The following is a 14919-nucleotide window of genomic DNA, read 5'->3' as shown; positions in this document are numbered from 1 at the left end:
ATTCAGCAACATTAAGCATACGTAAACAAATCCAGTGTGTACCTTTTGACAGGTATTTGACAGTATTGGAACACCTATTCATTCATTGTTTCTTCTTTCCAAAAAGTCATAAAGTATGACCACTGTTTATGGATATACTGTTTATGGATATACAATTTCCTGGAGTATCTGGTGCTCACATTAATAAAATAAAATAAAATAAATAAAATACACATCATCCCTTCAGGGGCTCCATAGGGCAAAAACTAAAAACAGTACTTTTTTGGCTAAACAATGTTTTGTGTCTTTCTCCACTGGTGGATAACTTTACTTGTTCTATTAATTCTTGCATTATGCAAAGGACCCTTTTAGTAGATACAATAACTTAAAACAAGTAAAACTAAGTTAGAATTATGTCCATTAATCCTATAATATTTCTACACTAATACAAAGAAATAAAAGATATTTAGCAAGATTTAACTGGATTTCAAGATATGTGTAGGAAGGTGGTTTCAATCAAGAACTAATCATCTCAGCATTCATGGAACAACTCCTGAAATTTGTAACAAATCAAAAACTGTTACTTCTGATTCGTATTGTAACTGCTGTGCTGCAACAGCATGACTATTTTCAAACACAAGCACTAACTGTTTATCCTTTGCGTCATTTCCCGCTCTAAAAAGCACAGTAGGATGAAGACTGAGAAGGGTCATTGGCCGCCTGGTCAGTGTTGCAGTTTGCTGTGGAATTCCACATAGCTCCGGTTATAGTTTGGGCAGTTTAAGTCCAAGGACATCTCCGGCAGTGGACTGCCCCGGTTTATTTTTACTGAGGTAAATGGGAAGGGCACTGTGGGGGTAGTGGTGGTTGGTGGTGGGGGGGGGCTGGCTATTTTTGGTCAACATCCCTCTGTCTTCTTCACTTGACAGCTTCTCACAGAGAACAAAGCAGGCAGGCCTCTGCCACCATTCTGGGAACAGCCTTTAGCCTTTCTTGGTCACTGTCACCATGACATAAATCCTTTAATTTTATTTAAACGGTTCCTTTCTACAACTGTGTCCCAAAACAGCTTTCCAGAAATGCAGCTTTAGGGCCTTAATGATCAAGCGGAGAGAAAAGGTTTTAGGGAAAACTCTCTAAGAGCATGAGGAAGAAACATTGAGAGGAAACCCATGGAGCGCACCTGAGAATTATGATGCAGGAAGAGTAAGTTTATAGGCAGGATAAAACTGAGGCACTGGAATCATCCAGAGGAAAGCCCCATTTGATAAACCAGTGACAACGATGAAGACAGTCTAAGAACCGATGTTTGCAGACATACAGCAACGGACTGGTCTACAGTAGCCCTGACACCATAAACAAGCCCAAAACATGATCAATCCACCCTGTGCTTTACAGCTAGAGGGATGCACCCAGGACCTGTTTCTATAATGCATCAGGCTTGTTTAGATTTAAAAATTTCACATTTTAAAGTGTAAAGTGTAAAGGGTGGATTCTGTGGTGAGGAAGCAGGAAAGGTTTTCTTCTGATGACTCTTCCACGAAGGTCATATTTATACAGGGGTGGCTGCACAGTAGAACAGTGCACCACCAGTTTAGAGTCTGCTAAGTTATCCTGAAGGAATGAATCTTTCCTTAATTGTCTTGGTCTTCCAGACCTCCATTGTTTCAGTCATGTCCTATCATTTCTTAGTTATATTATGAATTGAAGAGACATCTACCTAAAAAAAGTTACTCTCACATTATAGCCTTCTGCTTTGTGGGTGTTAGTTTAATTGCTAGCAAGCTGCTTCTAGGCTGCTGATTGTTAAGACAAAGTTTGGGACAAGGAGTCAAACCTACATGCAAAATGAAAGCGCTTTGTTATTTAGATTATTTAGGTCTTTACTGATGGTAATAGTGAACCTGCCATATTTAATCAAGCTAATAAAGGCCTGAGGCCTTGGTAAAAGTTATCGCAGAGTTCAAGTCTCTTGGGGTGTTGAACGGCATGGTTTGCATGGTTCCCGTCCTTTTTTCACTCTAAATTTGGACAAAACCAAATAAATACACTAGTCTTGCTTTACTGATTTCCTAATGTCCCATTCATAACCCAATCACCACAGAGATGTGCATAACCGTTTCTTCTCTGGTTCTGACCTCAGCAGGTTTATTCACTTCTAGACTTGCGCTGTGCAGTTAAGGCCACATGTAAGGCCCAGTAAGTACAACGGCTCAAATCATTGGGCAAATGCACACAATCTAGGAGTCACTAGAACTCGCTTCTCCTCTTTCTTTCTGTCTGCCGCAAGCTAAAAATAATTTCCGATGAACTTTACGTGACTCACTGGATGAAGAATTGCTTTCTGTGACGGAGTGTTTGTATGGCGGGGTTGGATGGGGGGTGAGTGAGTGAGAGAGCGAGAGAGCGAGAGATGTTATCTCTTCCATGAAGTCTCTTGCAGTTACTACAGTAAGGAACACAAGCTCTTTCCCAGGCGGAGAAGGGAGAATTGATGTTGAAAGTTTCTGTTTCTGCTCTGAACACACCACAGTGGTGCTTTGCCTGAGTGGCACAGGGGCAAAAATATACATGAACCAACCCCACCACTGGGGCTTTTGTATTCCAAACCACACAAAGAAGTGTTCACAGTAAAAGCATGACAAAGGTTCTGCACATTCTACTGGCCAATGCGCTTGGCCATTGTGGCACATGCTGAAGACTGGTTTTCTCCTTGTCAGAATCACTTTAGGTATTGGGACAGCCACTCATTCCTTTGCTTTTATCCAAAATCAAAGGTCACCAGCCGACCTCATCTCTAACTCCCCAACGTATTGCATATGGCACGATTATTCTAGGGAACACGGTTCCACCGCTCCACAGCTCAGTACTGGTCCTGATAAAGATTCTGACAAAATCAGTATCAATTTGTCAGCAAGTCACATGTGTGGGTCAAGTACCTTAAGTAATGGACACTTACGGTACACCCAGCAACTGATTCCCAACTGGGCCTACCTGGCCAACGCTCGTAAAAAAAAAAAATCAAGGTGCTACAAATGGGTCTTTGAGCGATGCCACAGAAGAACCACTTTTGAGACCATGCAGAAAACATTTTGTAAAGGAGCTGTAACTGTAAATAGCCTTTAAATTGGTTAAGAAAAAAGGTTCTTCTTCAGCATTGCTCAAAAACCCCTTTGTTACTTCAGCCACTATGTGGCCTTATGAGTGTCATAATAAGCTGGCCCCTACACTGCTGTACACTGTACACCTCATGTGCCACCTATATAAAGATCAGTACCACTCAGTACTAATCTGCTGGGGCTTTGAAGGTGACTTTGTAGGATGACAGGTGCCTTTACATAACAGCGCTCCCATTAAAGGTGGAAAGAGAAATCTGAATAAGGAGCCAATTTCAGCCTTATACCAACACTGAAACCGGCATGAAACCATGATGGTGCCATTGGACCAATAGAAATGCTCCAAAATTATTTGAAATAAAATATTTTTACATTGACACTTCTATTTAAGTATTTCTCTTCTCCTGTAAAGTTGATATTCCTGGAAATACAAATAGTTTTTTTTACATTACAGTGACAAACTGTTAATTATAAGGAATAAAAAAGGTGAGAAAAAAAACAACCCCAAAAACACAAGGCAGAGAATTGTACATTTTCCTTAAAAAATGTACAATGCACAACAAATTGATATAAAACAGTAGCAGCAGCCATATTGAACTTTGTCTGTACTTCTGACCATAGATGAATGGGTCATGCTGCTCCAGAGTAGCTGTAACAGAGTCCAGAATGTTGTTGCAGCAAGTTACGTCAGCTAGAGAAGTGTACACGCACACACACACACTCCGTGAATTCCCCCTCTGTGTCCACCTCCTCAAGCAGAACAACCATGCCTTTGAACCTGTCTCACTTTTCCCTCTCTCCATCACTCCTAGTCTCTCATTCCCTCACGTTGTCTTCTTCAGATTGCTGCTTTTAGCAGGCTGGTGGCCGAAACTGCACGACAACTCATGTAGGCACTAGCATACCCACATGCATACCAGTGTCTTACCAAGCCTTTTTTAAGAGTATCTGAAAATGGTCTGCTAGACTCCAAACCTGTCTGCAGTGTGTGTGTGTGCGTCTGCTGTGACCCTTTCCCTCTTTGGTCACTTAGAGTGACTCATATCTCTCTTCCGTTCTTCCGTTTTCTCCCAATTAGAGCAGCCAAACTCCCAACGGTCACTCCTGTCGCTGACCCACAGCCTCCATTTTCCTGTTTTCATTAACAACACAGCCCCCTTTGCTTTTTTTCCCCAGTTTGGTAAAAATCCCCACCTCTCTTTCCTCCACCCCATCCTCCCTTCCTCCTCCTCCTGTCTGCTCTCCTCCATGTCTGTTCTCCTAAAGTCTCTTCTATTCTCATACCCATGACTCTCCTCCTTATATAACAATGACCGTGTCCAGGGAGTGATGTTTAAAAGAAATAATAATAAAGAAAAAGCCAATGAGAAATTATTTCTAAAAAAGGCAAGCTGAATTCTAGTGCAGCGGCCAACACTGGTCTCAGAACTGAACCCCAGTGGCCTTCCCTGCTTTTACAGGTCGTCTCCAAAGTGAGGACATGAGGCGCTACTTCCAAATGAGGTTATTTTATTATAAACATTTAAGTCAAGCATTTGTGGCTGGCGCTGTTCTGACCTTTTCCAGCGATCCGTTCAGGTCAGTTCGGTTCGGTTCAGTTGGGTCCCCCCCTGGTCAAGGGCAGGAATACAATGAAGAGTCTCTGTTTGGTTTACAGAGAGTTCAAACATTAAACTGATGAAGAGTGTGTTTATACATGGGTGGGTGGGTGTGAGTGAGACAGAGAGGAGGAGATCCAATAAAGTTTATACATGACTCTCAGCGAGTGTGTGTAGGAGAGAAGGCGATTCAATAAAGTTTACACTGGTATAAGTATACACGTATCGTAAACCGCCCGACTGGGTGTTGCCTCTCGTGTGTGTGTATACATGTTTCAGATGTTTTTAAAGCTTGGCCGGTTTGTTATGGCCAAGTGAGTCCAGGTTCCTGAGTGTGTAGGCCGATCAAAACTCGTCTCGATTACTGCGGCTCTCTCGGAGCTCCTCCAGTGAAGTCATCACGTCCTCCAGTGACCTTTGACCAAGCTGCTTTCCTCCTCTCGTCCGTACACTGACTGTGCCACTTGCCCGCTCCTTCTCTCCCACCACTGTGTGTGAGTGAGTGAGAGTGAGTGTGTGAGAGAGAGAGAGAGAGAGAGAGAGAGAGAGAGAGAGAGATTTATTTTTATGTAAAACAGTTGTGTCCTGCCAAAGTACACACTGTGAACCATCAATTGACTCTGCATGTATGCGGCTCCACCGCCAGCTGAGCTTTCAACCCTGTAAGCCTGATCAGTGCGCTCATGCCACGTCACCTTTAAACTACGCAAGCCGCCTTACTGTCTCATGCAGAACTTAATCAACTGAGCAGCCAGTTGCTGTTGATTCCAGTCTACCCCACACCTCTACCACCACACCAGTGGCCACTTTCCTACATACACACTTGGGAATGTCAGCAAATATGAATACTTACTCCGAATGAACAGATAATATGTTCTGCACGGATACGTTTTTTAAAGTGCGTAGGTCCCCGATTTTGATCAGTAGGAAACAGTGTGCAACTTCAGATGTCAAGGCGATCATAAAAACTCCCAGACTGTCCTCAGAAACTTTCCTGTACTTTACTTGATTCTGCCTGACCTGTATCTCATAGTCTCAGTAAACACACAGACAGAGCGGACTTTCAGTAAAGTACTCAGACACAGCCAGGGACGCTGTCAGTGGTCTGTTAAAGTAGCCTGACATAAACCCTAAGTTACAAAGTTATAAGTCTTTCAACATTTATTCACTGACTGAGGTATGAAATATGATGTCAGTTGTGAATTCCTTTGTAATAGATTCCCCTCTCACTTCCTAGAAGAGATATCTGGAACGCTACACAGATAAAGAAACGGACACAGATAACCGCATTGCAATACACCCCTAATAAGCCATCGGGGACAACCCATGCTTGCAACCCATTCTCCACAACTCAAACTAATCAAATAAATTTTTTGTGTAGCACGTATTACACATGATGATGTTGCAAAGCAGCTCTACAGAAAACCAGTGATAAGACAAAAGATCAACAAAACAAAACATCAAAACTGGCGACAGTGGCAGGAAAACACTCCCTCAAAGCTGGAGGACGAAAACTTTGGGAGGAACAAAGACTTTTGGTCAATACTACTTATGTGATGATACAGAGACTTTATCAAATTAATGTCTGATTGTTATGCTCAGGTATACTGAACATCAACAATAGTGATTGTATTATTATTATCATTATTATTATTACTATTATTATTATTAATAATAGTAGCAGCAGTTAGAGTCTGTAATTCATGGTAGGCAACTAGACCAAGCAGTGGCTGGAGGGTGAGCAGCTGGTAAGGCTAGAAAGTAGAAGACCAAGTCGAACACACATGCCAATAGGTTTCCCAGCCTAAACTTTCATGTACTCTGACTGTGGCTGAAGATTCTGGCATAGCAATGTGTGTGAAATTATTTCCACTGTAAAGATTGGGGTTTGGGGGTTTGTTCGTCTCTCTGTGGCTGTTTTTAATTATTTATAGTATTTCGAGTATTTAACTCGTGTGTGTGTGAGAGACTAACAGTCAAACAAAATTTTTTTTTTGCTAACAATGGCTGAACCGTAAATGTGTTTCAGTGAATTTACATAATTTGGTGTTGTGTTTTACTGTTCTAAAAATTGACACCACACACATTTTATTTCTGTGTTTAGGTTGTCAAAGCCTGGTACCCAATTAGAGACATAATAAAATAAAAATAAAAAAACAGGAAGATTTTATCATGGTAGTGTGTTATTCTTTTTAAAACAATTTTCATCTCTGAGTGCGTGTTTGGTAAATGACATGACTAAAAGCTTGAGTTTGTGCTGAATTAAAGGACAATCATCCCTCGATGAAAGTGTACCAGATCACCAAACAGTAGTCATGTATGGAGGCCACTTTTAAGGCTCAGGACTTGATCAAATGAAACACAAATAAGTATCATGTTCGTATTAAACAGCCTCTTACCAAATATGTAATTGTACTGGGCGAGCTGTGCTGAGCGAATCTTCTTGTTTAAAGTGGCACCGTGATCCTCGTCAAGGTCAGCCATGAAGCCTGCCTCCTTCAATCTGTGCACCACCTACATTTATCACAAAGGGGGAAAAGCATTGCTACTACAACTGCTAATTAATGCTAAAAAATTACCAGTACCTGGTAATGAAGTTGTTTTTTAACATTGTGACGTTCACAATGAAGTTTACACCATATGGACAAAAGTATTGGGACATCTGCGCATTTACTGTTTCTTCTGAAATCAAGGGTATTAAAAAGAGCTTATCCTGCTTTTGTTGGAGTAACTGTCTCTAGTGGCCAGGGAAGAAGGCTTTCTATTAGAATTTGGAGCATTGCTGTGAGGACTTGATTGCATTTAGCAACACAAGCATTAGTTAGGTCAGGATGCAACCTCATCCCAAATGCACTGGATGGAACACTATCATCATTCCAGTGAAAACAGATCCAGTGCTCCACAGCTCAATGCCGGGGAGCCTTATAGCCTTCTAGCCCACACCTGGCATTAGACATGGTGCCAATAGGCTCATGTTTATCTGATTCATATTTAATTGGCAATACTTCTCTACAGGGACTAGACAAGCTGTTTGTGTGCATTTGCACATCAGTGTCAGCAACTTAAAGCAGTAGAATACATTCATTGGAAGGGGTGTCCACAATCATTTGGCCATATTACTGTATTTCTGTTACATCCACTCACCTCTTGCCCATACTGCTCACTGTCTCCTCCTAAAGGAAGCACCATGATCTGTGCCGGGGACAGCCACAGCGGCCTGAAGTTAAGGGAAAGACATTCGTGATTAAATGAATTTTCCTTGAACCTTGTGGATGGGGTGGAGGGGGAAATGATCTCTTGGTAGAGACCACTTTCATCAGGACAGAAATGTTTAATTATAGGATGAAGGTGAAGAGTCAAAATGGCACACTGATTTGTGGTGACTCTCCAAGAGGAGGACAAGACGATCCAAATCACCCCAGGAAAATGTCCCTGCAGCATAACAGAGGCAGCGGACGCTCTCACTGTAGGGGTCAAGCACTCTTGGTCTAGCCCAGAAGAACATTACGCCCACTTGTGGTGAATGCAGTAGAGCAATGCCTGTAGTTTCCACACCACTACAATCATCCACTCTTAAAAATAAAGGTGCTTCAAATGTTCTTTGAGCAACGCCAAAGAAGAACCACTTTTGGTTCAATAAAGAACCATGAATGAACCATTATATTGGTAAAGAACCTTTACATCAAGGGTTGTAAAGATTTTTAAGAGCTTTAATAGAGCTGCACACGTACACATCTGTTACAAACATGATTCTTCAGGGAACCAAAAGTGGTTCTTCTATGGCATTGCTCAAAGAACCGTTTGAAGCACCTTTATATTCAAGAGTGATATGCTGATGTCTTTGTTTCTGCTCTGCAGCCCAACTAGAACATCCTTGTTTAAGTAGTTGTGGAAGGACTGTTCTCGCTGATCACTGACATGTGATGTCCTGACATTCTCAATCACCCAAGAATCAGCTGCTCTTCTCCCTTTCCACACCTACTGCACTAATGCATGACTATCAAACCTACTCAATGTTTCCTTTCCACCACAACTTTCATCTCCATTTACTAATGATCTGGATGGAGGTGTGACTTTAGGACCTGCTCCTACTGAACACTTATCAGCCAGTTGAGCAGTTTCTGTAATTGGAGCTCCTGTTAAAAACCCTGTACTCATCCGATTCCACATATTCACATCAGTGGTGAAACTAAAGAGTTTCCATCCAGCCTGAACCCCCCCCTACAATTTAGCGCTAAAAATTACTACCAATTTATACATCAAGAGATAGGTTACAGTCTTTCACTATACACCATGGACAGTAATAAAGGAAAAAATACATTCCTTACCATTTTCCACCAAAGTTTTCAGCCAATATAGCAAACATTCTCTCTAGGGAGCCCAGCACTGCTCTGTGTATCATCACGGGCCTGTACATCCCCCCATCTGGCCTAATGGAGGAAGATAACCTGATTTAAGTACCACACAAGCAATGTTGTTTCGATGAGTCCAAACATAAGCACAGTATCCCTGCGATCCGTGCAGCCTTACCCCACATACTCCAGGTTGAATCGGATCGGCAGCTGGAAGTCCAGCTGAATGGTGGCACACTGGTGCTGTCGGCCAATAGCGTCACGGATCTGGATATCAATCTGAGACAAGCAAGCAGGATTAGACCACAATGTTACGTTTATTGAGACAAAACACCCCTTTATTTACCATCCTATATATAAAAAAGATGATTTCCCACTATATTAAAAAGGGCATGACTGTATATACCTGATAGCTCCAGTACAGAACTATGAAGAATGTAGACAGTCATGCTCTGAGCTTTGTTGGCAATATTCCTTTGAAAGGGCCTTCATTATAACAAACAAAATAATTTCCTAATAATTTTTATTTTTTTTAATTAAAAGATGCTTGAAGAAATGCACAAGCATTTGTTTAAAGTTCCAAAACATACCATTCATGTCAGAATCCATACAGCCTTATTCTAAAGTTTGGGCACCCTGGTCAAATTTATCAATAATACCCTGGTCAAATACATATTTAAGTGACAGTGAACAAAATCCGAAAACAACATTAGGAGGGGGAAAAAAACCCAAAAACCCAAGACATTTGAACATGCCACACATAATATTTTGTTAGATGTAAAAGTAAGCAAATAAACTGCAATTATACTTTAGAATATGCAGAAGTGTGTTTTTTTTTTTTTTAGAGGATGAGACCTTATTAAAAATGATTTGATCGGGGTGCCCAAACTTTTGCATGAGCCTGTTTTTAATTCACTGCTTCAATGATTAACTAACTTGTTTACATACATCTAGTCACCTGTTCAGCAGGATTTTTTTAACCATTATTTATTTATTCATTATGTATTATATTATTAGAATTTTTGGAATATTAAGTCATGCACCCAAGAAAAAACAATAAAATCAAATCAAATCACAAGAAAAAAACAAAACAAAAAAAAAACGCAGGATATAGGTCCTTCAAGTTTTACTGTCACAGATGGGGTCATAGTCTGTCAGGCAGGAGGAGATTAGAGGACAGTGTGCTCAGGAATGTGCACCTTGAGGCTGCAAGTGCTCATATACACACATGTGCACACAACTACACAGAGTATGACTGTGTCTAAATGTTGCAGGTTTCCCCAGAATGTAAAATGCTTATTTTTTGAGCCTCCCTGGAAAAAATGTTGGGCTTCTTACCTTTGGGCCATAAAAGGCTCCGTCACCAGGGTTTAACTCCCAGTGCTCTCCAAACTGCTGCAGACTCCTCTCCAACTGCTGCTCGGATAGAGGAGAGAGCGAGGAAGCGAGAGAGAGACATGAGAATCACTTTAAAGGGGTGCGTTATTTGTGTAGGATGGGTTAAATTAAGGGTGGATGTAGGAGGTAATTTTATATACTATAGCACATTCATTGTGAATGCCCAGACTGTCCACTTTTTCAGAAAGCCCTAGCTTGTATCGCCACCTTGTGGTCACACCTTACACTTAGACTGCACCCCATGTGTTTTACTTTTTCATTAATTCAGTTTCTGACCACAGAGGGTCAACAGGAGCCCTGTGGTTAGAAACTGCCAATGACTAATAGAGTAGAGTGCTTCTGACAAATTGTGCATGATAACAGACAAACTGTAGTCTGCAGTTATACACACATATAACTTTACGATTTAGAGTATAGTCCCCAAACACAGGAAGTGAGTGTGTGTGTGTGTGGCTAAGAGGACTAAATTTTGACAGGTGTGAAGACTGTGACCTGCTCCGCACTGTCCCAGAGCGAAGTCTCTCCCAGATAGGAAGAAGGACGAGTCGAGAGCAGGCAGTGGAAGGTGAAGCCAAACACACGATACACACTCCTTACAAAGTCCAAGCACGCTATGATCTCCTCCTCCAACTGCACAGAGAGAAAGAGAGAGAGAGAGAGAGAGAGAGAGAGAGAGAGAGAGAGAGACAGAGAATGAGAGACCAAGAGAAGAGAGAGCATGAGTGTCAGAGCGCGAGAAAGCACATTAGACAGCATGACCGAGAGTGTGAGAAAATGATAGGGAGGGAGAATGCGATACAGAGAGAGCAGAAGAATCAGAGCAAGAGATAAAGGGCAAATATTAGTGTGAATCATCACACAAGTAATGACAGAGAAATTGCATGTTCTACATAATTTCTACATAATTTAAACCAAGTCATAACACCCCTTTATTTGCCATCCTATAAAAACAAACAACTTTCCCCTTTATTAGAAAGGGCATGACTGATCGCTCCAGTACATAACTATGGAGAAAGTAGACATGTGAGCTTTGTTGGTATTCATGCCCCAATCCATGCAATCTTATGCTAAAGTGAGAGAGCAGAATATACAGAGAGTTTGAGAGCATGAGCGAAAGAGGGGGAGAATCACACACAAGTAATAAAATTAAAGGGAAATTGCAGTCATTTCTACATAATTTAAACCAAGTCATCAGTCAAACCAATATTGGTTTGATGTGAAATGTGCCACACTGGACAAATATACATATGGTGGTGGTGGTGATGGAAACATGATGATGGAAACAAATACTGTACCTTTAAAAGCTTCCTCACAGAAAGTTATTGCATTAAATGGTTATAAATACGTTGTCTGATGTCTGACTTAATGATAGTATTGAGAAGATTTTAGCCTACACAATGTACCTGTTAAACTAAACTGTTTGAACTTTTTTGCTAATTTTGGTACTGCCAATTAACCTACCCATTTATATATCCCCCTAGCACTAGCATGGCTCCTGACACTAAGAGAGAGCATGGACAATTGCGCTCTCTCCGACTCCAGTCCCTGATGGCTTGGGATTTGAACTTGTGACCCCTGGGACATAGTGGCAGCGCATTAGACTGCTGAACCACTCCAAGCCCCTTAAGGATAAACAATTATGCAAGGGGAAATAGTACATAAAAATTATTCTTTTTAAGACTGGACACTATGCTGACATCAACAACATTACATATAATTACAGATGATGTGCAAGTGCACTACTGTTTCTGAAGCTTCTAGTTTCTAAAGGCTATTTTTGTGTTGTGGACATGGTGACCTCCGGTGTCAATCACCACCACTGTGAAGACATCACTTCACATGATTGATTTTTTTTTATTTAAATTTTTTTACATCACATTACACTGAAGTCTTGGAGATATAAACACAAAAATACAATTACAGACAGTACACATGGCTAAATCAAATCAATCTAAATCAACTTCACCTAAAAAAGGCTTGGCCAACAGCAGTGGCTTTTTTCAGTGATTGGTTTAAGTGCATGAGGTGAACTTCTCATTACAGAGAAGGAAAAAGCAGCATTCACAGCACACTGCAGCTCAAGACCTATTTAAACCCAGCCCTAACTCAATCTGCTCAGTAACAGCTATTTACAGTCATGGCACTGCAGCAGGAGTTCAGAGGTCTGTGTAAGTGTGATCATGAGTGTGTATTTCAAACCTGTTCAGGTGTGCAGAAGATATGTGCGTCGTCTTGGCAGAAGCGCCGGACTCTGGTTAGACCTCCTAGTGCCCCAGAGTGTTCGTTGCGGTGCAGTGCCCCGAAATCAGCCCAGCGGAGTGGCAGTTCCCGCCATGACCGAACCCTCTGCTCAAACATCAAGCTGCAGGAGACGAAACAACCAGCAAATGCACTCCATTACTACTAGTTACATATGCTGAGAATTATAAGACCTACAGAGAAATGAAAGCATATCACGGGTGTCCAATCTTATCCGCAAAGGGCCAGTGTGTCTGCAGATTTTTAGCAGCCTTTAGCAGACTTGATTTCACTTGTTTAAACAATTATCCAGTCTTCTGAACTGATCACATGTGCTTCTGCTTGGTTGAAATGAAAACCTGCAGCCACACCAGCCCTTTGCACATAAGCTTGGACACCCTTGTCCTATATGGGCCCTCTACATTGCTGGTGTAGTGAGAGACTGTAGGTCATCTAATGATACACAGCTTGTGTTAGTCATCCTCTATCCTTTTAATCAACGGTCAGTTTCCGATCACAGAGCTCCACCTGAAGGATATAGGTGATTATTTTTTGGGGGTGGCAGCCACACTGCTGTTCTTAACACACTCACACCAGCACCAGGCGTGCACACACACACAACCTTTCTGCATCACTGATGTCCCAAGAATGGTCCTGCATCCAATTAATATCGGATCAACAGTGGTCATATACCTACAGTCATCAACAAAGTGCAACAGCGCCTGGCTGCAGACCTCCAGTCAGAGGCTCAGCTCTCACACCTCCAGCAAGAGGCCTGTCTTTCATGCAGTAAACATCAAACACAGTAAACAGCGCTGTGGAGCTTAAAAAATTAAATTAACTTCCGCCTCTCTGTGCGAGACCTCTCGAGTTCTCCTGCTGGAGGTGCGGGAAACGGACCTTTCGCTGGAGGTCTGCAGTTATATGTATGCTCCTCAAAAAATGAGTGAACGTACACCTATAAGTAGGTTAATGAATAACTTCCATGTACTGCACGACTTTCAAAGAGGCATGTCCTCCTCACCAGTGGGCGGGGCAGTTCATGGGTTTGAGGGCGAAAGTGTGTGGCTTGCATGTCACAGTGAACATGTTCTCACTGTAGTGCTCCCAGTGCCCAGACCGCTCCCATAGTGATGTGCTGTATAGCGTTGGGGTCACAACCTCATTGAAGCCCCGCTTCCTATACTCACTCTAGTGTAGAGCGAGACAGACAGACAGACAAACAAACAAATTTCAGTTAATGCACAGTTATTTTATGGAAAAATAAACTTGGTATAAGACTTGATGAATGTGATGAACAAGTTGTAAATAACTGTCTGCTGAATCACATTTCCAAGCTTTGTTTACGGTGTACAATTTCTAAACAGGAAATTTCACTCAAGTCCTAAATTAAATGTTTTGTAGAAGTACATTAAAATCAATATAATGGAAATAAATGGGTATCAGTGAACCAGTACTATTATTATACTATACAAATATCAAGCATTCCAACAGGTGTATCCAAACCTCTGACTGAGACTGTGAAAAACAATCAGATATTGGGAGGTCAGATATTGGGAGCCAGTGGCTGGTACCTTTATAAAGTCAGTGAGAGTGTTGTAAATGTGAGCTCCTTTGGGAAGGAAAAAGCAACTGCCTGGACTGACATCATTAAAGAAGAACAGCTCTTGGTCCTGGAAGAAGGAGATTTAGTGACATCATGAACACAGCTACACCCCCATACACATTACAGAGAAGAATAGAGGATCTTCAGAAGTGGCCGAAGGGATCACCTTGCCGATACGTCGGTGGTCCCTCCTTTTGCCCTCCTCCTGCTCCCGAACCCACTGTTCTCTCTCTTTCTCTCCTGGAAACGAAACTCCAATCATTCTCAGCACAGCCGACGGCCCAGTGCTGCCTGACAGTGTCACAGGAGAGACCTCCAGAGAAATCAAATCAAATATTCTAGTTAAATTAAAACAAAAATAAAAAAGGCGTTAAGACATTAAGGAGAAATAGCTGGAGAGAACAGGTCCAGAAAACTCACTTGGAGCATCTTAAAGGAGGAAAGGAAGCCTGTATTAGGGAGAAGTGGACCAGAACACACTCCTACACTCTGCCCACATCTGAAAGAGAAGGAAAGAGAGAGAGAGATTTGTAATATTTTGTACACTTACGCTTTACCATTAAATGCTTCTTACAGATACACACCTGTAGATGCTGATTGTGTTTCCCTGCATCTGTTCTTCAGCCAACTGT

General features: G+C 41.8%; 1 protein-coding gene across 1 annotated transcript in view; it reads right to left on the bottom strand.

Moving 5' to 3' along the window:
* Positions 1-4587: 4587 nt before the first annotated feature.
* tars2 (threonyl-tRNA synthetase 2, mitochondrial) overlaps positions 4588-14919 on the bottom strand; it is a 17712-nt gene continuing 7380 nt past the window's right edge. The window contains exons 6-18 of the mRNA XM_072679878.1: positions 14872-14919; positions 14708-14786; positions 14454-14600; positions 14256-14354; positions 13706-13872; positions 12643-12805; positions 10936-11073; positions 10384-10461; positions 9224-9324; positions 9022-9123; positions 7838-7910; positions 7093-7207; positions 4588-5181 (exon numbers count right to left, since the gene is read on the bottom strand). The exon at positions 14872-14919 is cut by the window's right edge and continues 14 nt beyond it. Of these exons, the coding sequence (XP_072535979.1) occupies positions 5039-5181; positions 7093-7207; positions 7838-7910; positions 9022-9123; positions 9224-9324; positions 10384-10461; positions 10936-11073; positions 12643-12805; positions 13706-13872; positions 14256-14354; positions 14454-14600; positions 14708-14786; positions 14872-14919 (1453 nt within the window). The 3' untranslated portion in view covers positions 4588-5038. The remainder of the gene's footprint in view (positions 5182-7092; positions 7208-7837; positions 7911-9021; positions 9124-9223; positions 9325-10383; positions 10462-10935; positions 11074-12642; positions 12806-13705; positions 13873-14255; positions 14355-14453; positions 14601-14707; positions 14787-14871) is intronic.

Source organism: Salminus brasiliensis, chromosome 5 (assembly GCF_030463535.1).
Source record: "Salminus brasiliensis chromosome 5, fSalBra1.hap2, whole genome shotgun sequence".
Lineage (NCBI taxonomy): Eukaryota > Metazoa > Chordata > Actinopteri > Characiformes > Bryconidae > Salminus > Salminus brasiliensis.
Note: the sequence above shows the minus strand (reverse complement) of the source record. Positions and strands in the feature narration are given on the sequence as shown.